Source organism: Lygodium microphyllum, chromosome 7 (genome assembly GCF_053477565.2).
Source record: "Lygodium microphyllum isolate KBCC chromosome 7, Lygodium_microphyllum_v1.1.10, whole genome shotgun sequence".
NCBI classification, from domain to species: domain Eukaryota; kingdom Viridiplantae; phylum Streptophyta; class Polypodiopsida; order Schizaeales; family Lygodiaceae; genus Lygodium; species Lygodium microphyllum.
The window spans coordinates 92,955,070-92,979,874 of NC_141141.1; the positions used below are offsets into that span (position 1 = coordinate 92,955,070).

General features: G+C 43.3%; 2 protein-coding genes across 2 annotated transcripts in view; one reads left to right on the plus strand and one right to left on the minus strand.

The window, feature by feature from the left end:
• The window catches only part of NUP155 (nucleoporin 155), a 98,399-nt gene that overhangs the window by 37,820 nt on the left and 35,774 nt on the right, over positions 1-24,805 (plus strand). Inside the window, exons 2-8 of the mRNA XM_087681680.1 lie at positions 1,110-1,279; positions 1,406-1,532; positions 1,817-2,079; positions 2,170-3,793; positions 3,884-4,096; positions 4,765-5,012; positions 6,612-7,032. Coding sequence (XP_087537806.1) covers positions 1,110-1,279; positions 1,406-1,532; positions 1,817-2,079; positions 2,170-3,793; positions 3,884-4,096; positions 4,765-5,012; positions 6,612-7,032 — 3,066 coding nt within the window. The remainder of the gene's footprint in view (positions 1-1,109; positions 1,280-1,405; positions 1,533-1,816; positions 2,080-2,169; positions 3,794-3,883; positions 4,097-4,764; positions 5,013-6,611; positions 7,033-24,805) is intronic.
• On the minus strand, positions 7,750-10,514 carry LOC148033710 (uncharacterized). The gene is made up of 2 exons (XM_087682253.1): positions 8,822-10,514; positions 7,750-7,817 (listed from the first exon to the last, which is right to left on the minus strand). Exons 1-2 carry the CDS (start codon positions 10,146-10,148, stop codon positions 7,750-7,752), a joined length of 1,395 nt encoding a protein of 464 aa, XP_087538379.1. The 5' UTR covers positions 10,149-10,514.

The following is a 24,805-nucleotide window of genomic DNA, read 5'->3' on the forward strand; positions in this document are numbered from 1 at the left end:
CCGTGCTCCTTCTCACATGTGCATCTTTTGTCTTGGCTAGGCTCATTGTCCTGCACCATCTCCAGTGGCTAAGCACACCGTCCCAAACCACTAGCATTCTATTCTTCAGTGCCCATTCAATCAGGTCCCAAGGCTCAGACAAACCATTAGTCCAATTTGTCCCAGTGGCTGCCTCTTTTGGCCATTCAAAGATCTTGGCTTAATCCAAGAGAACTTTGGGGGTAAAAAGCAACAACAACTAAAGAAAAGAAAAATAAAATATTTATATAAGTAAATAAGGAAAGCAACTACAAAAAGTATCACGACTTGGTGACAGGAGCAGTCAACATTCGAATTTGGGGCAAATTTCATTTCCCAAGGAGTCAGTGAAGGCCAATTGCTGGAGTAAATTAAGGGGAAAAGCAATTTGAAGACTTGGTAGTTGTTATTGACAGCAAGGGGCTTTGGATTGTGAAGGGGATTGAAGGAATTCCATTGTATTCGAGTTCAATTGCAATTAAAGATAAAGAAATCTTGAAAGGGGCTCCAGTTTTGGGGCCAACAGGGTGTCCAATGTCGAAGATTGATTGGTAAATGCATGTGTTTCAGCATTTCAGTAATTATTGCTTGCTGTAATTAAGTTATAATCAGGTTATTACCATCTCTACATGGAAGGAAGGCTGGCTCCATTAGATTTTTGGCTTAGTCCCAAAAAACACATGCTTTTGAATTTTTAAATCAAAAGATTATTACCTAGAAAGAATCAACTTAGGTGAAATATGCTGGATCTATGCTTACTGTATGCATTGAGACTAGAAAAGTCATGTTTTTACAGAAGTGTTGAACCTTCAAAAATGTGAGATTTCTAATGGCATGACCCTCTTATGTTGCCACACTTGGGTTATAGAAGCATGAGTTTGTACTTGCAGGTGATTGTTTTGCAATACCTCCTTTTTAGAGATTAAAATGCCTTGCACAGTGAAAGACTGAAACAAGCTTCAAGATCATTGAAAATTAGCAATCTCAGCGTCGTTAGATATATTGTACGATTGAATTGGTTTTGTTAGTATATCAACAATTGAACTTTGTAGTTTCCCCCCCAAAGTGCATTAATTATGAGTATGATGCAGTGGCCACCACTTGTGGATATTGCAAGCAATAGAGAACTGCCTCCAGTTCTCATTGAGAGGTATAATGCAGCTGGAGGTCAAGGAACAGCTCTGTGTGGCATCTTTCCAAGTATCCGTAGAGCTTGGGCAACTGTCGACAACAGTCTCTTCCTATGGAGATTTGATAAGTGGTGTGTTCTTTATTGTTACAGAAAATGAAAAATCAGAGCTTTTGACACTTGTAGCTAGTTTAACTTTGAAGGGTTCAAGGCTATTTTGTATCACATCTTAACTACAGGTGATCTTTATCATTTCAGGGATGGGTCCTGTCCAGAGTACAATGGGGAGGAACAGGCAATCTGTGCTGTTGGTCTGGCCAAAGCAAGGCCTGGTATATTTGTGGAGGCAATACAGTATCTTCTGGTGTTGGCAACACCGGTGGAGGTGACTTTTGTTTTTTTCTTGAAAACTTAAGAAGAGCAATCGAATGGTTATTTTATGTATTTGTGGCTGATTTGTGAAGCTCTTAACTGTTGTGGTTATAAATATTCTCTCTTTGAAAGGCTGTAGCAGAGCAAGGCTGTACATCACCTTCTTAGAATAATTTAATCTAGGTAAACAGTCCTTCAACCGTTTAGAAGGGGAAGGTACCTAGAAATACTGTGGGTCTTTATTTGGCAGCTTGAAATGGCTATAGGCCAGTAATCAATCTTCTACATAAAATGCAGATTGTTTTGCTTGGTGTCTGCATATCGGGAACTGGTGATGGTTCTGATCCATTTGCGGAGCTATCAATGCAGCCCCTCCATGATTATACAATACCCTCTGATGGTATCACTATGACATGCATACAAACTACAGATAAAGGACGTATATTCCTTGCTGGCCGAGATGGACATATATATGAGCTGCTTTACAGTTCTGGTACAGGATGGAAAAGTCGATGCCGGAAAGTTTGCCATACTGGTGGCTTAGGTAGCTTACTAACAAGGTGCCATTTGTTCCTTTTCTGTTCCTATCTGTCTCAGAAATGATCAAGTCAGCCTGTGGACATGATCTGATTTTATCAGTTGCTATCCAGGTGGGTCTTGCCAAACTCCTTTACCTTTGGTACGGTAGATCCAGTTGTAGAAATGGCAATCGATGATGAGAGGAACATTCTTTACTCACGAACACATGAATCCAAGATACAGGTCTTTGATCTTGGAAAGGGTGGGGACAATGCACCCAAGAAGATTGCCGAGGAACGAAATCTGGGTGATCAGAGAGATGGCCGCTATGGAGGTGGACGTGTCTCTGGAAGGCGAGCTGTATCCCGTGCACACAAGTCTCCCATAGTCTCAATCTCTACAATATCTCCAATAGAGTCCAAGTTTTTGCACTTAGTTGCAGTTACCTCTGATGGTCGCAGGCTGTATCTTACAACATCTACTTCAGTTGGAAATAGAGGACTGAATGGTTCTTCTGGGATGTCGCAAAGACCATGTACATTAAAGCTTGTCACGAGCCGGCCAGCTCCTTCAGTAGGAGCTGGAGGCATTGTCACCTTGGGTAGCTTACCTCTGACTGCTCGTCCTCAAACAGAAAGCCTTGTTCTGAAGTTGGAAGCTGCGTATTATTCCAGTAGCTTACTTTTACTCTCTGATGCATCACCTCCTACTGTATCGAGGTTACTAATTACAACTAGAGACATGACAATCTCTTCAGGAGGTTTGACTTTAGGATCTTCAACAACAACAGGAAGAAACTTTCGGGCTCTGAAAGAGGCAGTCTCTGTTTTGGGTGTTGATGGGAGGACACTTGCCATGTCGGATGTCCTTCCTCTGCCCGATTTCATAACAACAGTTGAAGCTGCTGCTTGGGAAGCTGGTGACCTCAATGTTACAGAAGGAGAGTTAATCAGAGCAAAACGACTGTGGGCACGGGGAGAGCTGGCAACACAACATACTCTGCCAAGGCGGAGATCTATCATTTTTACTAACATGGGTTTGATCGAGTTGGTATTTAACAGGCCTGTTGATTTGTTGCAACATATTTTGGAAAACAAAATGTCACACACCCTTTTGGAAGACTTTTTCCAACGGTATGGAGCAGGAGAAGCTGCTGCAATGTGCCTGCTGCTTGCTGCACGGCTCACTGTAGGGGAAGGTAAAGCCATTCCATCAGCTGTTGCTGAAAGAGCTGCAGAAGCATTTGAAGATCCCAGGCTTGTAGGTGTGCCACAGATGCAGGGAGGAGCTGCAACTCCTAGTACAGTAGCCCCATCAGGCATGGCATTCAACATGGGACAAGTGGTTCAGGAGTCTATACCGATCTACTCTGGGGCACATGAAGGGCTTTGCTTGTGTGCAGCTAGGCTGCTTTGGCCAGTGTGGGAGCTTCCTGTTATGGTGTTGAAAGGAGAATCAAGTTTTGATGATAAGGATGGTGGCATTGTCTTGTGCAGGCTTCCCATTGAGGCTCTACAGGCTTTGGAAGATAAGGTAAGGGCATTGGAGCAGTTTATCAGAGCTAGAAGAAATCAAAGAAGAGGACAGTACGGACGAATTTTTGGTGTTGGGGATCTTCCAGGCTTTTTTGGTAATGGTGGCCTAGATTCAGTGACCAAGAATCTATTTGATGCACCTCGAGGGACAGCCACCCAGGGAGCACTTCACAAAAGGCAAAGGATGCCTTACAATTCTGCAGAATTGTCTGTCATGGAGGTGCCTTTCTATTATACTTGCTCTGATTTGCAGTTCCACTCCATAGTTGTTTGATGCAAGTCACAGTTCTTTGTTTCCTTCTTTGTGTAGGTAAGAAGTATGGAGCTAATCAGGAGGCTGCTTAGAAGATCAGGCGAGGCACTTTTACTGCTGCAACTGCTGTCTCAGCATCATATAACACGACTAGCACAGGTTTTTGATGGTAATATGCGACGCAAACTGGCCCATCTTACATTCCACCAGCTGGTTTGCTCTGAGGAGGGGGAACAAATGGCTACACGGCTTGTAGCAGCTTTGATGGAGGTGATTGATGGTTTTCATTGTTTTCAAGAACGTGTTCTTTTCTGGATTACAAATAGTTGTTACAAATTTGAAAGATCCAGTTTAGCTTTGGTCAAAGTCATATATTCTGTGAACTAGTAAATAAGCTTTGCTGCTGTACAGGGCTGATTAGCTGGTGTGATCCCAATTAGGAATCCAACTCTGCAATAATATCTTATGTGATTGTGGACTGTAGCTTCTAGTTATTTCGAGTGGAATTGTTCTCTTTTTTATAATCCTATTTATGATTGAAACCATCCTTTTCAGCTTACGTACTACAGATGCTTCCTCATTTTATTGATTCTTTATGTGATTACATTTGGTAAATAAAACAAGAACAAGAGTGTTGGGCATCTTGTGGATGAGGGTAAATAAAGCAAGAACAAGATTGTTGGGCATGTTGTGGATGAGGGTAGCTGTATAAGTGTCCTTACAAATAAAAAGTTTAGTTTGGCAAGTGTATGATTTGTGGCTGACATATTCTACGGTCAAGTAAGGGTGTTGGGCATTATGTGGATGAGGGTAGCCGTATAAGTTGCCTTGCAAATAAGAAGTTTAGTTTGGCATATATGGTTCGTGCCTGACATATTGTATGGTCAAGTAAGGGACTGTATTACATATAATCACTGGCTACATTTTTGGTAATGCAGTACTACGTTGGACCAGATGGCCAAGGCACTGTAGATGATATCAGTGTGAAATTGCGTGATGGTTGCCCAAGTTTTTACCAGGAGACTGATTATACATTTTACCAAGCAGTGGAATGCTTGGAGAAAGCAAGGGAAACTACAGATGCAGAGCAGAGGGAAAAGCTAGCTAGGGAAGCTCTTGAGCTACTTGGTAAAGTTCCAGAATCTGCAGATCTTCTCAGTGTTTGTCAGAGATTTGAGGAAATCAGGTATAGAGGAGACACTTTGATATTGTGTTATTTATCAAAAATCTTTTCAGGCATCATGTGAAACTCTGCAGATGTCAATAAGTAGGTCAATCCATGACTATATTTCTCCAGGGCATTAGTTCTTTTTGTGTCCAATGATGGTTCAAAGTCATTGACACTTGAATATAAACAATATTAGCTGTCCAACCACAACGAAAACACATTTCAACCTTAACATAGCAATCAAGATGGGACACTTGAATTTGAACAATATTAGCTGTCCAAACCACAAAGAAAATACAATTCACCTTAACATGGCAGTCAAGATGGAACTGAAACCCTACAAATGTCCAAGTAGGTACTAGGATGGCTTTAGCTTTAGCATCAAGTTTTGTCCATCAGTTCTTTTAGTTTCTGATAATGTTCTTGGGTCATGTGCATTTGAATATCAACACTCCTTGAAGCAGCTGTTTAAGGAACATACTTCAGACATGCACATGAAAATAATCAAGGTGGAAATGAAAACATTGCCATAATTTGAATGACCATCCTGAACCACTTAATTATAATCTAAGGCAGCTTCACCAATTATTTGTTTTGGACATCACAACTTGTCTATCCTGAGCCACTTTAAGTAAGGTCTAAGGTGGCTTCATTGGGTGATTGATTTGGGCTTTACAGCTTATCATACTTGCGACTATAAAGTCAAGAGAGGTCAAATTTTGCAACTTAAATGGAAGGCTTGAAAAAACGTGATTTATACCACAAGAGAAGTTTCAAATTACAGAGACATAAACACTTTGATTTGAAACGAATTTCCAGTTTTTCGAATGGCATTGACATTAACCCTTTTGAGAGGAAACATTGCTTAGCTCTACCAAAGTAAGTCCATAGAAAGTACTGACATCATAGAAGGCTAGAGACAGAGATTGTCCAGATGATCATTATATTTTTATACACGTCATTCAAAGGAAACATTGTTCTAAATGACCTTGCTTCAAGGAGGAGGTGCTAGGGATGAAAAACTATCTTGAGTTCTCTACCAATGAAACTTCCCAACTTAAACCACGATGTCATTAATTGTGTGCACTTGGTATGCTGTTAGATGGATCGAAGCAAAAGCTCAGCCATGAATTTAGACAGAAAGAACTGTCCATAGGCCAGATATAGCGCGTATGAGGTGAGCAGTGATGAAGTGCCTATGATGCAAATAATTTTTACCCTTCCACACTTTCCTTAATGTGTAATCTTTCCTGCTCATGGCGTTGGGGCTTGAATGCAAGCCTTTTGATTGTGAGACTTTACAACTTATGTCCTTTCCACACTACAAGCAAAATTTAAGATGCCCCATCACTGAATTTAATTTTCACATTACTTTCGTGCTCTTTAAACATCAGTATGTCCTCCCTTCCTCCAGTTGTCAGTCAGGGTAATTTTTGAGTACGGAATTTTCGATTTTATCTATTCATGATTGATTCTATGCTACAAATTGAAGGCTTTAAACATTTGTATTAATGTGCTAACATTTGAGTCTTTGTTATGTACAATTCTTAATTATTTATTTCCTCAATATTTTTTGGGGGTTGATTTTCACTGATAATTAATGGTCATAAAGGACAGGTTCTATGAAGCAGTGGTTGAACTGCCTTTACGCAAAGCAAGGGCTCTAGATCCAAATGAAGAGGCTTTTAATGATCACATTGATGAGAATCGACGTGGAATGGCCCTTCTTACACGTCAGCAATGCTATGAGGTTGTCAGTAACGCACTGCGGAATCTGAAGGGAGAAGGTGCTCAGAAAGGTCCTCGTTCAGGGTTTGGTTCTCCACAGCATCCTTCTGGCTTAGTCTCTGATGCAGCTTCGAGGGAAAAGTATGTCAGACAGATAGTGCAGTTAAGTATGAGGTGGCCGGATAGAGCTTTTCATGAATACCTTTATCAAACAATGATAGAACTTGGCTTGGAGTCTGAGCTGTTGGAGCTTGCAGGACCAGATTTGGTTCCTTTCTTGCAGACTGCTGGGAGTAAAAATTTTTTGAAGGTATACACGAATCATACTCAATAGGTGCAGATAAATAGGGTTGCCCATCCTTTTCGTTCAGTAAGGGAAAGAATGCATAACAAGAAGTAAAGTTTCTAGCATTAGATGCCTTGTGCTTACATTTGAAACGACAGCTTTCCATGATTTTGTAAAATTGATCAGAGGGATCAACATGTTTGGAGATTACACTGGTGAAAAGCAAATATCATACCTCCCTTTGATGCCCAGGCAGCAAAAAGATGTATAAAACATTTTCGCAGGTGACAGTTCATATGTATGTGTCTGTGTTTTTGTGCTTGGAAGGGAGGCCGCATGCATGTTTTTTTGGGGGTTTGGGTGCATGTGTGTAGACGTGTGCATGCATGCTTACATCTGTCCTTGCTTTCTTCTCATGACAAGGTAGGAGGTGTGACCTTTATATTTTATGCTTCACTTCTGGATACAATTGTCCTTGGGGTTTCAACATGTTTGGGTTTCCCACCACTAGTATGAATTATTAAAGAGAGAGTGTGTGTGGCCCCTCCTCTGCTTCTGCTTTTGACAATCTATGTGTGAGTGAGTGTGTGCACATGTGTGGAATTCTTCTAAAGCATTGAGCTTTCTCACTACTAGGATGACTGTTAAATATGTGTGTGTGTGGATTCTGCTTTTCCTAGCCTGTGTGACTGGCACGTGTGCATATGTGGCATTTTTGGTCAAAAACTTTAACAAGGGAAATCAATCTGACAGTGATGTTGTCTGGTTGCATTGCAGCATGCGATGAAAAATAAGAGAAGAGCAACTGACTGCTGAAACAAACACAGGAAGAGTAAACTGATAAGCATTTGCCTCTACAGATTGCCCAACATGGAAAAGAAGTTAGCCCAATGTATACATGAGATGCTTGAATCTTGCCGATAACTTTTGTTTAAGTTATTAATCAAATGTGCAAGGTTGTTTAGTACATGTACTGCACATGGCAGCTATTTCATGGTAGTAGGCCAAGGACCCCGAGGATGCACTGGGTGTCAAAGGCAAAAGTTGTGCTGAGTTATGCCAAGTGGGTTTTGGTGGTCAATTTGGTGTCAATTTTGACCCTAGGATAGTTTTTTGGCCAATAAGTGTTAGTGGTGATACTAGGGACTAGCATTAATTAATTAATTAATGTTAGTCTAAGGGTCAATAGAGGTTGGGAACCACTCTAGGTTGCAAATGGCCTAGTCAATTTAATTATGGATAATCACATTTAATTTTGGGCGAGGTCAGAAGGGTTGAAATTAAAATTCAAAAATATTTAATTCTAAAAATCAATTGAATGTCTAGATAATGTTGGAAAATGGGTTTAGAAGGTTGCGACTTTGCAAAAATACCCAGGTAAACTGAGAAAACGTTTTTGGGGGTAGGTCTCAGCCATTCAGCTAGTTTGGAGACTTTGGGGGAGAGAGAAAGAAAGAAGAAAGTTATATTAACGTCTACAACAGGCCAAGTTGGCCTATGAGACCAAAATGTTGTATACAAATGTCTGGGAGATTTCAAAAGTCCTAGTGAAGCTAACATTTATGCTATGTTGAACTAAATTGAGTAGGTACAAAATGATATCTGGACTAGATACAATCTAGAGGTACTCCCAGTGCGGTGTGGAACTGCTCCTGGGGTGTTCATCCTAAGATGTCCCGCATGGGTCGGTCTAGCATGGAGAGGCTAAAGCGGCGGGGCAGGGCCCTCCGATGGCGGCGTAGTATCCCTTGTATCTTCGACCAGTGTCTTCTGCGGTGATGGGGGCCGGCGGGGCGTGGGCGCCGGGCTTTACCTCTCACTGTGGCTATTTCTAAGGTGGTCCCCGGGGGTCGGGAGGCCAGTTGGGCTGGTGGGGGCTCGGTGGGGAGGGTAGCTGGTATTTGGTAGAAGTCGTTGAGTGTGCGTTGGTTGGTGGCTCCTTGTCTTTGTTCCGTGGTTCGTAGGAGGTGGTCTCTGTGGCGTCGTATTTCCAGTAGAAAGAGCCCCAGGCATCTCTGGTCTTTGAATTCCATTACCTTGGAGAGTGGTCCGAATCCTTCGTTGAATAGGCAGTGGAAGCGTCCCCGGATTTCGTAGTACACTGGGCATCTACAGATATGGTGTTCCTCTGTCTCTGGCTCGAGATGGCAGAGCTGACAGATTCGGTCTTCTGGGGGGAGGGGGTTGGCCCCGTATCTGCCCGTTTCGACCCGTAGTTGGTGTGAGGACGTGCGGATCTGTCCGATGGCACTTCTGACCCCGTGAGACAGGTGTGTGTCCATGTAGCTTGGGCGGGTGATGAAGCCGTCCGGGGAGATATGCAGGAAGTGTTCTCGGTAGAAAGCCTTCTTGGTTCCTAGTTCCGACGTGGGGGTCACCCATGTCCTGGCGGTGTCTGTCTGGATGATATCCATTCTGGTGATGCGATTTACCTCCTCTTGGCTGAGCTCCAGGTGTGGGCAGTCTAGGCTGTATTGTAGTGGGGGGAGGTGATCCATGTGCAGGCCATGGAGCCGTAGCCAGGTCTCTGTTCGGGCATACCAGCACTCAGTGTCCCCTTGTGTTGCTAGCTGTTTGGATGACTTCAGGGCGAGTCTGGGGTACCGGTGCCGAGGCAGGTCCCATATTCGGCGCAAGAAGGTCACAGTCTGGAAGAGGGCCTCAGCCACGAGGGGCGGTGCCCCTAGCTCTGCGTGGATGATCTCGTGTGGTACGGAGGGCTTGCTTCGGATCATCCGTGAGATCATAAGTATTAAGGGTCTCTCCATCTGCTCCCATCCCTCATAGGTGGCCTCCTCCTTAGGCAGTGGCTGATCCTGTGGGGCCCTCCGCATGTGGTAGAGATTGGACCCCCATATGGGAGCCCCGTACAGGAGGGTTGGTGTGACCAAGGTGTCAAAAAGCCAGAGCTTTGTCCGGGGTTCCTGGAACTGTATGCGGGCACATTGGTTCTCCATTGACCCGAGGGCTGCATAGCCTCGGGTTAGTCTATCTTCCGCGGATTTTCTCAGGGTAAATCTCGGTCCAGAGAATGTAATCCCCAGATAGACGTATCTTTGGACCACGTCCACGGTTTCTCCGCCGTATGTGAAGGGGGGTACCGACCGTCGGAGCCATTGGGTTGACGTGTTGAACACCATGACCTTGGTTTTCCCCAGGTTCACAGTTAGGTCTTTGTCTTGGCAGAAGGCCTATAGTGCGTCCAGTTGGTGCTGTAGCCCTTCGGGTGTGTTGGAGATGAGGACTATGTCGTCCGCATATAGTAAGATAGGTATCAGTGTCCCTCCCAGGCTCGATCCCTCCTCGCCCAATCTATCTATGTACTCTGAGATCTCATCAATGTAGAGGCCAAATAGAGTGGGCGAGAGTGGGCATCCCTGCTTGACTCCGATGGTGCTGGTGATCTCCTTTGACAGCCCTCTCGGTGCCCGAACTCGGCCCGTTACTGATTCGTATAGTGCCAGTATCCCCCATCGTATTTCGGTTGGTACCTCGAGTTCCTGTAGTCTTTGTGTGAGCCTCGCTCGTGGGACTGTGTCAAAGGCCTTGCGGAAGTCCACGAAGCAGCAGTACACTCGTCTTCCATGTGCTCTGCCCTCCTCTATGATGGCTCTCAGTGTGAGGATATGGTCAAGGGTGCAGAACCCCCTCCTAAACCATGCTTGTCCTGCTGCTAGGTGTTGGTGTTGCTCTGCTCACTTGCTCAGCTCGTGGTCCAGTATGGATCCATAGAGCTTGGCTAGTACATGGCCAACCATGACTGTTCGGTAGTTCGTAGGGGTCTCCGGCCTTCAGGATAGGTATTATGGTGTTGGCTAACCAACTGGCTGGGAAGCCTTCGCATAGGGCTCTGTTGAACATGTGTGCTAGGAGAGGTGCCAGTATGTCTCTAGCATGGGTCAAATGCTCTGCTACCAAGCCTTCGTGGTCTTGGGCACGGCCATTTTGGAGTCTATCAATGGCGTCCCAAACGCGCCCCGTGCTGAAGAATGTGGATGATCCGGGTTTGCTCCCTGGGGGCCGGGGTAGCTGGGGCTGCTTGGGTACTTGGTATAGTGAGGTTGCATATGCGTGCCAAGTGTCCGGGGAGGTGATGGGCATCTGAGCTCGGGGTTCTTGAAACGCCTTCCATGCCTCTTTGCTGTCCTGTCCTAAGAATAGCTGGTAGAATTCGTGTTCCACTTTGGAGAGGTAGGCTCGTTTCTTCCGTCTTTTGGTGACGGAAGATCAAGCGTGCCTGTTTATGCGTGTGTACTCCCCGTGCTTCGTCCTGTTGAAGACGGAGCTGGGTTTCCATGCACTTTGCGTCGTACCAGCTATTTTGTGGGACATTCTTGTTCGGAGGGGTGGGGTGGGGGGAGGGGGATGTGTGGGGGAAGTATTCGATAGCCGAGGTGTGTAGTGTGCCCGCCAACTGTGCTGTGACCTCCTCCAGGGGTGCGTGGGGGTTCATTTCTCGCAGGCTCCAATAGAGATGGTCGGAATATGCGCTCGCAGTTAGCCTAGTAAAGTGGTACCTGGGGAATCTTGGGGGGTTGCTCGCTGGGGGGGTTAGGTCATGCCTGCAGGTTATGTCAAATTGCAGGTATGCATGGTCGGCAGCCACTGCGAGTGGGCGAGGTGATATTTTAAAGGACTGGACGTCGGGGATAAGTGATAGAGGGCCGAGGATATAGTCCACTGTGCTTGCTCCCAGTTTCTGTGTGGGTGCTCCATGTGCCCCCCGTCCGATGCAATTGGCCGCGTGCTTGTGTGGGAAGCATGTGAGGGCATCCGACCCGGGCCATCTGTCGAGACTGTTGAGGATGGCCAGTCCGTGTGCCCCCCCTAATGCCAGTAGGTGTTCGCCATGTTCGGTGCATTCAGTTGTGTCCTGTGATGCCCGGTTGAGTCCTATCTCCTTCGGTGCGATCTCTTTGTACATGTGGTCTTCGCTCTCAAAGAAGGGGGTCTGCCTTTGTACTGTGCGTGCGTTCTCCAGCCAACATGACATCCCCCAAGCTGGAGTAGTGCATGATATCTTGGTACAGTGGTAGGTATGGTGACTCGCCCTTCGGTGGTGCATATGGGGAGTGTGCTGGTGGGAAATAGCACACCGCCATGTATATGTCTCGGGGGCGATCTGTGTGTATCCGGATCCACAAGAACCAGGCTTCCTCATCTTTCCGCATGACTTGCACCATGGGCTGTAGCTCCTCCCTGTACAACACAGCCACCCCTCCGGACCCTCGGGTCCCTTCTTTTGTTCGGGCTCTAGGGTGGCATGCCGTCTCCCATCTATATCCCCTCACTTATGGTAAGTAGGTGCCTGGGCTTTGGTGGGTTTCTGTGTAGAGGACGATGTCCTTGCCGGTGAAGGTCTCCTGGAATAATCCTGCATCTGTTTTCATAGCTCCGTTGCAGTTCCACACTGCAAAACTCAGGTGGGTCTCATAGGCCGCGCCCCGTCATTGGCGCTTATTTGTGATGATGACCCGACCATCTCTGTATACTGCCCATTTTTCCGCTTTGCGAGCCTCTAGGATCTGTGGCATGCATTCTTTACGGTGTGCGACCTGTGTGGGTGTGAGGTCATCTTCCAGGTAGACTTTTTCCCCTTTTAGAGCTGTCCTTTTAGAGAGGAAGGCTCGTCTAGATTCTAAGTTGGCAAATTTGAGGAAGTTGCTAGTTTGATTTCTTATTGTGTAGACATTGAGGAGGTTGCCAATTGCTGTAGGAGACCTTGGTGTTGCAGGCGAGAGAGAGAGGAAGTTGCTAGTTTGATTTCTTGTTGTGTAGACATTGAGAAGGTTGCCAATAAGTGTTAGTGGTGATACTAGGGACTAGCATTAATTAATTAATTAATTTCAGTCTAAGGGTCAATAGAGGTTGGGGACCACTCTAGGTTGCAAATGGCCTAGTCAATTTAATTATGGATAATCACATTTAATTTTGGGCGAGGTCAGAAGGGCTGAAATTAAAATTCAAAAATATTTAATTCTAAAAATCAATTGAATGACTAGATAATGTTGGAAAATGGGTTTAGAAGGTTGCTACTTTGCAAAAATGCCCATGTAAACTAAGAAAACGTTTTTGGGGGTGGGTCTCAGCCATTCAGCTAGTTTGGAGACTTTGGGAGAGAGAGAGAGAGGAAGTTGCTAGTTTGATTTCTTGTTGTGTAGACATTGAGGAGGTTGCCAATTGCTGTAGGAGACCTTGGTGTTGCAGGCGACAACATTTTGTGAGAGTGAAGGTAGGATCGAAGCTCAGCACAGAAAACAGTAGACAATAGAGAGTGAAGGACGACACCCAATGCAATAGATTGAAAGAGTGTAAACTGAAAGTACAAGGTACAACCCTTAAACCTTAGGATTGTAGGAGGGTATTCACACCCGAACACGGTAAGTGCCCGTAACTGTGTGTCATAAGCACATACGAAATAATACCATAAGTTTGGGGAAAAAAACCTCTTCTACTAAGAGTAAAAAGTGCCCCAGTGTCCTACTGATTACCGACACTCCGATGTGAGCGTAGGCATAAGTGAGGCGTGAGTGAAATACCCAACAAATCCCCCTGGAGTGAAGAGTGATCAAGTGTACAAGGATCATCCGCTACCAAAGGAGATCAAATTTAAAGCATGGCGAAATGCTTCAAATTTCTCACGAGGAAGATCTTTGGTGAAGATGTCTGTCACATTACTGGTGATAGGACAATAGACAAGACTGATATCACCACCATGTAGCCTCTCTGACAAAGTGATAATGTATCTCAATGTGTTTTGTGCGTGCATGAAACACTGGGTTCCGTGCCACTGCAATGGCACTCTGACTGTCAGTGAACAAAGTAGGCTCTGTAACAGATACATCCAGATCAACAAGCAAGCGTCTAATCCATACGCATTCAACTGTGGTAGTGAAAGCTGCCTTGTATTCAGCTTTACATGATGATGTGGCAACAGTGGACTGTTTCTTGCTAAGCCAAGATATGCAAGACGAGCCAAGAAAGAAACAATTGCCACTAGTGGAGTGATGTGAATCATAATCACCAGCCCAATCAGAATCACTGTAAGCATGTAACTGCAGTGGTCCCCCTTTGGCATAAAGCAATCCAAGAGATCTAGTACCTTGCAAGTAACGGACGACACGCTTAACAGCTTGCCAATGTGACATGCGTGGCTGATGCATATATCTGCTCAGGGCTGAAACTGCAAACTGTATGTTTGGCCTAGTGTTGCATTTGTAAATAAGACATCCAACTGCTGGAGCATATGTGTGTATGTCAAACAAATCACTGTCATCATGTATTGACAGTTTAAGTCCAGGTTCCATTGGTGTACAAATTGGCTTGCAATCTTGTAAGCCAAACTTCTCAAGAAGTTTACCAATGTATCTTGACTGTGATAACCCAATACCTCTAGCATCATGTATGAAGTGAATGCCCAAGTAATAATGCAAAGACCCCAAGTCTGACATGTCAAAAGTTTGCTACAAATTTTGTTTAAATGCTGAAATCTGATCAGCATGTGTCCCTGTAAGCAAGAGATCATCAACATAAAGACAAATGATCAGCATGGATCCCCCCTCTTTACATACGTAAAGGGTAGACTTAGATGAGCTGTTTATGAACCCTTGGCTAAGCAAGAAAGCATCTATCTTTGCATACCAAGCTCTAGGAGCTTGTTTCAAACCATACAAAGCTTTTTTCAGCTTGCATACCACGTGTTCCAAGCCCTCAACTGCAAAACCAATGGGTTGCTGTACATATGGGCTGCTGTACATATACTTCCTCATGAAGTTCCCCATGTAAAAATGCAGTTTTAATATCCAATTGATGCACAGTCCATCCATAATGAGCAGCCAAAGCAACCATAGACCTGATGGTCGTCATACGGGAGGTAGGAGTAAATGTCTCCTCATAGTCAATGCCTTTTTTTTGTGTATAGCCTTTAGCTACAAGCCTTGCCTTGTATTTGTCAATGGATCCATCTGCATTCCGTTTTAGCTTGTAGACCCATTTTGTTCCAATGGCTTTCTTCCCAAATGGCAAAGACACCAAATCCCATGTTTGATTCTTAGTGATAGAATCCAATTCAGCTTTCATTGCTGCCATCCAATGCACACTCTGTTGTGCATCCTCAAAACCTTCAGGCTCCTCATCATCGAAGGTGCTTGCTGCCATAACAAACTCCATGGTATGTGCAGTATCATGCATACGAGCTTGCCTTCTAGTACGACCAGCCATGGGTGCATCCAAATGACTATCTTTCATAGTTTGTAAATACCATCTAGGCATTTGTCTTGCCTCCTGATTGTGCATAAGCTCTTGCTGAATTTCAGTTTCAGCACTTTGCTGGATATTCAGATCAGCCAATGGCTGATTTTCTGCATTTTCCAAAGGAGTAGCTGGCTGAACATTGAGTTCACTTGCTGAAACTCCAGCTGAATCACCAAATGTAATGGGCAGCAGCCCTTCAAATACATCACGGGCAGCGTGATATGTATCTAAACCAGCCAGGGACAATTCAGATTTTTCATCAAATAGTATATCCCTACTGACAAACACCTTTTTAGAAATAGGATCATAAAGTCTGTAGCCTTTGCTCTCACTCCTATATCCCATAAAAATGCATTTGACAGCCTTGTTATCCAACTTTTTCATGAGTACCTTTGGAATATGTGCATATGCAAGGCACCCAAAGGTACATAAGTGTCCAACAGAAGGTTTTCGGCTTTTCCAATCCTCAAAAGGTGTAATTTTCTTCAATGCTTTGGTGGGGCATCTATTCAAAACATGGCAAGCACACATGGCGGCTTCTATCCAGAAACTATGAGGCAAGCTCTTTGCCTTCAGCATACATCTAGCCATCTCCATGAGTGACCGATTCTTTCTCTCTGCAACCCCATTCTGCTGTGGAGTATAAGTAGTAGTGTACTAATGGACAATGCCCTTCTGCTTCAAAAAAGAATTCAGCATAGAGGACATGTATTCCCCCCCTCAGTTCGAACGGAGAGTCTTTAATTTTACAACCAGATTGGTTTTCAACAAGTGCAAGAAAAGCCAAGAATGCATCATACACTTTTGACTTTTTGACCAAAGAGTAGACCCAGCAAAATCGAGTGAAGTCATCAATAAAAGTCACAAAATAGTAACATTCTCCCAATGACTTTGTCTGCATAGGTCCTGGCTGTTGCTCTAAAAGCAACATTACAGGAAAACGAAAAACGATGCATTTTTCCCAAAATACATCCTTCGCACAAGACGCTGTAAGAGCATTAAGCTGCCAAAGTTCACATGCCCCATCCTAGCATGCCATAACTCTGCCTGTATCATAGCAGGAGTAAGAGTGGATGCTAAGTACGCTAACAGATCAACTGAAAGAGCATCCAACTCGTATAACCCATGACATAAAGTGCCTGTCAAGACCAAAGTCATGTGTTCTTTGTCTCTAACCATGCATTGGTCATCATCAAATGTGACCTGGAATCCACAACGTGCCAAAGAAGAGAGAGAGAGCAAATTCTTCTTTATGCCTGGCACAAATAAAGCATCCTGTAGGCGGAGAATAGAGCCATCAATGGCTGTGAGCACAATCTCCCCAATACCTCTAACAGGGTATGATGCATTGTTGGCACACTGTACAGACTTGCCAATTGGAGCTGCATGAACAGATGCAAATAAATCTTTGCAAGATGTAATATGGCTAGAAGCACCACTGACAAAAAAGCAAGTGCCTGCATCCTCAGTAGAGCTAAATGCTCGATCTGCCCAAGAGGTGTCATAAGTGCATGTGTAAAAACAATAGTCCCTGTCTGCAACAAAGGACGCAGACTCAGTAGCAGTGGAAGGAGCATTAGAAACAGACATTCCTGACTCCTTTTTCTTCTCTTTGGCAATGCGCTTTTTGCACTCAGTGATGTAGTGGCCTGGCTTTTTGCAATAATGGCATTTTTCCTTTTTGGCTTGCGTGTCCCCTTGTTTTTTGTTTGCCTGGGATGTGCCAAAAGTCCCAGAACTCTGCGGAGCATTCTTCACTTGGCTGCCTTTGCCCTTCTGTCTAGCCATAAAAGTATGCTCAGAGGCTATAGCATCCACACCACTATTCCTCTGTGTTTGCTCCTCCTCTAGAAGAAAATTGACTAATTGAAGAAAAGTGATTGGTTGCGTGGCAATCCTCATTGTGAGATTTAAGGCCGTATGAAAAGCCAAGTACGAAGGAGGTAATGAGTTCAAAGCGGTGGATATCAACTGTGCATCGGAATAGTTCTCATCAACATTCATGAGTTGCTCTCGCAAGTCCTGAATTTTGTTCAAGTGATCCTGAATAGAATCACCTTCATCCATTTTCAATGTCTCTAGCTCTTTCTTTAGGAAAGAGATGCGAGTCTCATTCTTGCCTGCAAACATCTGCTTCAAAGTTAGCCAAGCTTCTCGTGAAGAAGCTGCTGAACGAATGTGGGGGATGATTAACCGCTGAACTACCAATGCAATCAGCCACAAAGCCTATGCATCCCGTGTATCCGATGCTTTTTGAGTTGCTGTTCTTTGGGGAAGTGGCTGAAGTGGAGCAGGCTGAGGTGCTCGTGGTGCACGTCCTCCTGGAGGAGTAGCTGGAGCCACAACTCCAAGCCGAGCTTCTTCTCCATTGACATAATCCCAAAGATTTTTGGCCACAAGTACATTCTTCATCATGAAGGACCAAAGTGAATAGTTATTTCCATCCAATCTGTCCTCCTTGGATACATAGGTGAAAACATCTCCTCCTTGATTTGCCATGATTTTTCAATTACCGAAAATGCAAGAGAGCAATGTCGAAGCAGAACTTCACTGGAAATCTGAAAATTTTCAGAAATTGCAGGATATAACTTTCTGCAATTAGTGTACAGAGGTGCACTCTGTCAAAACTGCCTGTTATGCACGCAGTCCAATGTGCAATCAGTGTTCAGCAACACTGTACCAGCAAAATCCCCAAATTTTGCTTGGCTCGAGTTTGTCAAAACAGTCTGTCAGTGACTGTAACTGCAATGCGTATGCCAATGTTCCCAGTAAACATAAATGCCCCGAAAATTTTGATGACTGTGTCCAGAAATTGCATTTAATGTGTCCCAGACACGTTTCTGAATGTTGTGCCTATTGTGTAAGAACCCTTGTTTGCAGAAATTGCAAGAGATTAAAAATTTTAAAAAATACAAAAAAAACGTAGAGTTGTCAGGCACGTTTTTGACGGGTACAGGTTGATTGGCATCAGGCGTCACAGGCAAGCTGATGCGCAATGCTGGCGACTGACAGGTTACGAGCGGCGCAGTAGTGGCGTGTCGGGGCGTCTGACGACTGATGGCTGACGGCTGACGTGGCGTCGTCTGACGGACGGGTAGCGTGATTGACAGTCGAGGCGTGCAACTGTTAGCGGGACGTGCAACAGGCGAGGGCTAAGGCAAGCAACGACCGATTTACTGGACGTCTGGTGGCTGTTTGACGACTGTTGATGGGCAGCACTGGCGAGCTAGATACTGGTGGGGTAGCAGCTGACGTTTGGCGCTTCAGACTGAGCAGAGAGTCCCGAATGCTGAATAGAGTTGAGTTCAACAGAGCCAATGTTGCTCTGATACCAAATGTGAGAGTGAAGGTAGGATCAAAGCTCAGCACAGAAAACAATAGATAGTAGAGAGTGAAGCACGACACCCAATGCAATAGACTGAAAGAGTGTAAAGTACAATGTACAACCCTTAAACCTTAGGGTTGTAGGGGGGTGTTCATACCTGAACACGGTAAGTGTCCGTAAGTGTGTGTCATAAGCACATACAAAATAATACCTTAAGTCCGGGGGAAAAAACTTCTCCTACCGAGAGTAAAAAATGCCCCAATGTTCTACTGATCACCGACACTTCGATGTGAGCGTAGGCGTAAGTGAGGCGTGAGTGAAATACCCAACACATTTATGATGCCTACAGATGCAGGTGACAACATTTAATGCAAGTGATAGCAGTTGGGCACTTCCCTTGGCAATAAGCGACAATAATCTAGATTGATTAGAGCAAGCAATAGTCAATTTCAGCCATTTCTTGTGTGCAAATAAAAAATCTTTGTTCTTTGGCATTCTCTCACCTCCTCTAGTGAATTCTCAGGAGATCTTAGCATTTCTCAACCATTTGGAGCATATCTCAATCATATTTGATGGACAATAGAGGGATTTCTTAAATTTTTTGCAGAAATTAGGGTTTAGCAATCACCTTGAGATCCGTGTCAATAGAAGACATCATATACTGAAATCGGGCACTTGAAATTTGTGAATTGTCCTAATTGGGCTAGCCAAGGAGATTGTGGAATCTTAGCTTGTAATCAATCCATTGGTAATCGAAGTTAAAGAAATACCAAAAGGAGCGCTAGTTTTGGAGCCAATAGGGTGTCCAATGTCTAAGATTATTAAGATAAATTATGCATTTCAATCTATGTTTATTTATTGATTGCTGTAAGTGCATGCTTGATTAGGGAATTACCACTGTCTCCAAGAAGGAAGATTGGTTTCATGGTTCCTTTGTAGTGATATCACTCAATCCCTTGACTTGGTGGGCCTCAATTCCTTGACTTGGTGGGTCCGAGGCACTTGATTGCAAGCCAAAGCTTTGTGCTAGGGTTGATTTTTGCTCTCAGCTGAGAAATTACAGCAATATGTCTTCATATAGTGAGATGGAATCAAGCAGTGATGATGCCTCTCAGTATAGACACTCACATAGGGAAGAACGAAATGCAATGCATAATCTTGTACAAGGCTCAGATCATGGATAACAAGTTGAAAATGTTGTTGTTAGGCAAGATGTACGGCCTTCAAGGCAAAATGAGGCTGATGACAAGCAAAGTGAAGAGGAATTTGATGACCAATTCAATAATCGAATGAGAATAGTAATAAATCTCTTTGCTGAATTGGCAAAGGATCCTCAGTCCATCCGATTTTTGAATACTCCAAAGAAGGATAGCACGGGCAAGAAGAAGGAGTTATCTTTCATACATTCGAGACAGCAAGGTGCACCAAAGGTAATGTCAAAGCCTTCATTTGAAGCTCCCAAAGATGCTAATGAAGCAAAACAATTGGTACTTATAGGTCAAGGAATGCAAATGCAAGGCCATCATGGAAGTGCCAATCCAGTGGATTTGGACAACGAGGCATTTATGCTATGATGGGGCAACCAGGATACTTTGGTGATAACACGAATTTTCATGCTACGGTTGGACAGGGACCACATTCGGGAATGTATGGCACAAATCCGTATGGTATGTAGCAACCAATGCATGGTATGCAAGGCTCAATGTATTCGGGTATGGCTGGAAATGTGCAAAACCCTACGTATGGTAGCATTGACTTGATGCTTGGGACACAAACTAGCATGTTTGGTAATGCATTTGCACCCTCGAATGTTTGTGGGGCTCAATGAGTATTGGTCATGCAAATGCTTCATTTAGTGCTGGTTTTGATGTAAATTCAACAAATGCATTCTTTTTGTTGTAGGCAATGTATGACAACTTGACATCCAAAGGGTCAGCAAAAGACTATGATGAGAGTGGAAAGGCAGTGAAGTTTGAGTTCTTCAATGGTACACAAGATTGGCTGAAGCTTTGACTTTCATTTAGCTGTTTGATGTAGCCTATTCAAGGGATAACTTCATCGAGTTCTCAAAGATTTGAAAGGCAGCTATTTTCTTGAAGGGGAATGCATTGCAGTGGTGGTTCACTCTTGTGATGCAAGGTAAAGCATTGTCAATATGGGTACAATTCAAGCAAATGTTTGCATCAAATTGGTTGACAAGTACCTTTGAGGTGTGCATCATGATAGCTTGGAATAAGCTAGATGCTAAGGAATGTAAGAATTTGGAGCAAATATAATAAGAGGTTTTGGGATGTATTGTTGCTTGTCACTTCTTAGCACCCTGTACCCCTTCATGAGCAAGTGGAAAAATGTTTGTGGGCTGCTTAAAGGAATCAAGAATTTTTGCATTCAATCCACTGTCTCTAGTATGTCTTAGCTCATAGAGACTTTTGCTATAGCTGATGCTTTGTTGTGTTGAAAGGATTCAGGCTTTTTAGAGAGTGGATAGAAGTTGAATAAAAAGTTTTTAAAGGTTGAGAAAATGGGCATATTTGAAAATCAGCCTAAAAAGAGGCCAAAACAGGAAAGAAAGGGCTTCGAAACATTGGTACAATGTAGGGAATTGAGGGCTGTAAATAAATGTTTCATTTGTGAATAGGAGGGTCACATTGCAAGGGATTGTCCTAATGGGCAGCAAGCTAGAAAATTAGAAAATCAGGGAGATCCCAAGGAAAAGAAGCCCAAAATATCAGTAGGATTGGTGTTCGATGTTGGTATTGACCAGCCCAATGATTATGCATAGTGAGTTATGCAAAGCATGGGGCAAAATTAGGAATTAGCATGCATTGATTTTCTTTGATAATGATGTATGAGCCAACTTCATCTTTTTGGACACGGTAGGCCGTCTATGCATCAAAGAGGATGAGATGGGACCCATGGGGGAAGTTGGAATGGAATGTAAAGGCCGTGGAGAGCCTATTACACCACTCATTGGAATGCTTCGATTGCATATACAGGGATATGTGGTTAGCAAAGAGTTCTTTATTGCTCCACTTTAGGGTTGTGATGTATTGCTTTGTATGCCATGGTGTCACTGCATGCATGCAGTGATTGATTTATGTGCAAAAGATATCACTATTCAACATAAGAGAAAGACTTTCACAATTGATGTATAGTTAGAAAGGGACTTTGTCCCTGTTGTATCTGCAGTTGCCATTTCTAAAGTAATGAAAATTTATCTTTGAGCGTACTTTTTTTTTACTAAGGACAAAGATGATAGTGAGGAGAATGTTGGGAATATGTCTAAGTTAGAGAAGAATCCCATGTCATTTCTGAAGATGTATGCTGATTGCTTTTCTTAGTCACTTCTAGGGTAGCTACCACTTGAAAGGCCTGAAGATCATAGTGTAGATCTTATCCCTGGAAGTAGCCCACCTAATAAGCCACCCTTCAGAGTCAGTGCAGCCCTGTAAGAGGAGATTATGAGTTAGGTGAATGAGCTATTAGTAAAAGGGCTGATTCAGCCCAACTCATCTCCTTTTTGTTCTCTTGTGCTATTGGTGCAAAAAAGAATGGTTCATAGTGTATATGCATTGATTATTGTGCTTTGAAGAAGATTATGATAAAGAATCGGTTTACCCTCGGATCGATAATATCATGGATAGATTGCAGGGGCAGCCATATTCAATGGTATAGATTTGAAAAGTGGCTATTATCAAATATGCATTATATCGGAGGATGTGTCTAAGATAGCTTTTAAGTCATCTTTTGGATTGTATGAATTTCTTGTTATGCCTTTTGGACTTACGAATGCTCCTTTCACTTTCAATCGAATGATAGATCACATCTTCAAGCCACATAGAGCATTTGTGGACACTTTCTTTGATGATATAATTGCCTATTCAAAGAATGAGCCAGAGCATAGAATGCACTTGGACATTGTATTCAATGAGCTGCATAAGCATAGGCTGGTTATCAATGACAAGAAAAGTGAGTTTTTTTTGTATGAAATTATCTTTTTGGGGCATATTGTATCGGCTATCGGCTAATGGTATTCGTATGGACCTTGTTAAGGTTGAGGAAATATGTTCATAGCCACCTTTGAAGAGTGTATATAAGATCCACAGCTTCTGGGGTTTATGTTCTTACTACAAGAAGTATGTATACGGGTTTGTTGAAATTGCATTTTCATTGTATGCTTTTCTATGCATGTGGTAATAGCATTGGGGTTGTTATCATGATATGTATTTTTGAAACCTCACTTAACATGTGGATTAATTTTTTATCACATGATTAAGTAAATGATGCATATGGAGGTGCAACTAGGGTTAAAGTAAATTTACGAGCGTGGGACCCGAAGAAATCACGGGATGTCAAAGGCAAAAGTTGCTATAAGTTATGCTGCCCAGGTACTTGGTGGTATTTGGTGTCAGTTGTTGGCCTAGGTTATCCATTTGGCCATAAGTATCAGTTGGTGACATTAATGAAGCGGCATTTAATGGTACCTGACGTCAATTTGATGGTCAAAGACGGCGCAGAGACTCTCAGGAATGGAAGTTGCCTAGCTAATTTAATTATTGACTAGTCAAATTATTTTTAGCACCGAAATAATTATTAGATTAATTTTCAGTATTTAAAGGCGGAAAATTAATATTTAATTATGAAAAATGTTGGAAAAACCATTTGGGAAGGTTGCCACCCGTAAAAAATGTCCATGCAAGATTGAAAAATGTCTTTAGAGATTGAAGAGAGACATTTTTATAAATTCAGCCTGCAACACAGAGAGAGAGAGGAGGTTGCTGGTCTGATTTGCCTCCATTGGAGGACTTTCTGAGGCAGCCAAGGGCAAAAGAAGACCAATCAATAGTAGGAGACATCATCTACAGGCTGTTGAGACAGGGCAATAGTAGTAAATGTTACAACTCTATAGAAACGAAATTTGTATAATTTTTTATTAATTTGTCTATATAATGATTTATTAAATTTGTTTCCTTTGTACTGATTAGATATAAAGAAAAGTGCATTGGAGCTGGCCATGATGAGTGGTTACAGGTTATGGTGGACCCACGCGGTGGGTTAGAGAAAAGATAGTTTACACTTCCATCTATATGGCCCGATTGAGCGCCTGTGACCAAAACTCATGCATATCAGGGTTAGACTCACACACAGAAAGGATTGATGCCTTGAAGTGTGGGCTAGATCCGCTAGAATAGATAGTTACAATCAACAAGATGGCATGATCATGAAATGCTTGTACAATGTGCATGTGTGGGCTGAAAGCTTGAAATGCACATTTCTTTGCATAGAAAAGTCACATGAAGATTCTGATATCGTTTTTGCGATGTACACGGAAAAATCTTTCATATGACACCCATATTGGGGGGGAGGGGTCCCTAAATTTTAGGAGATCCCTAAATTTTAGGAGGTCCCTAAATTTTAGGAGCCTCGAATTAGCCTAAAAATGCTAGTCCTAAAAAATAGGGATGTCATTCTAAAAAGAGTAAATTCTATACTCTGACTATGCTTACTAAATTTGGTTGTTTCTATTCTTGACAGTATTCAGCCCAACAAGGAAGGCCATAGAGAAGAGACAAGTGTCAAGACACTTGTCACACAAGTTTCCAAGTGTCCCACCACTTGTCACATCTCATGACATGTGGCTGGACACTTGTCTTGTGCTACTCTGCTTTTTCCTTTTGTACTAGCTCTTCCCTCTCCTATAAATAAGAGCTCGTTTTTCTTCATTCAGCATCATTTTTCTTTGCTGTGAACTCATGTACGGCACCCACAGATAGCCAGAAACTGGCCATCCATTCCCATCATCATCCCCCACTTCTTCATTATCAAATTCCTCCATATTCCCTCTTCTATCACTGCTGTTTTACAGGATAGCAAGCCTGTAAATTCATTACAACACCTCCTTCTTGAGCTCTTTTTTCCATTTTAGCAACAAGAAGCAAGCCCTATCCATGTACTGTTGATCAACGATGGAGAAAGGTTGATTTCCCCTTTTTCTTCACTCATATTGTAAACAAATCAGTTTTCATCATTGCATTAATAGATAATGCATGTGTGTTTGTACATCTTTGCATGATCTTGTGAGAGTGAGAATTACTTCTCCTCACTCTCAGGTTGATTGTAACTGAGCTCTTCCCTAAGGGACTTGGGTTAAGCAAAAATACATTTCGTCGGGGGGGGGGGGGAGGGTTGTCCATCTTCAACCCTCAATCTTATCTCCAT

What these genes read in the sequence shown, in the direction of transcription:
- LOC148033710 (XM_087682253.1), bottom strand. Translation starts at nt 10,148, where the DNA reads ATGGTGTTCAACACGTCAACCCAATGGCTCCGACGGTCGGTACCCCCC. An exon ending in AGAAATAGCCACAGTGAGAG is followed by an intron (nt 7,818 to 8,821) that starts GTAAAGCCCGGC and finishes TTGTTTCAGCAG; the next exon opens with TCAGTTGCTCTTCTCTTATT.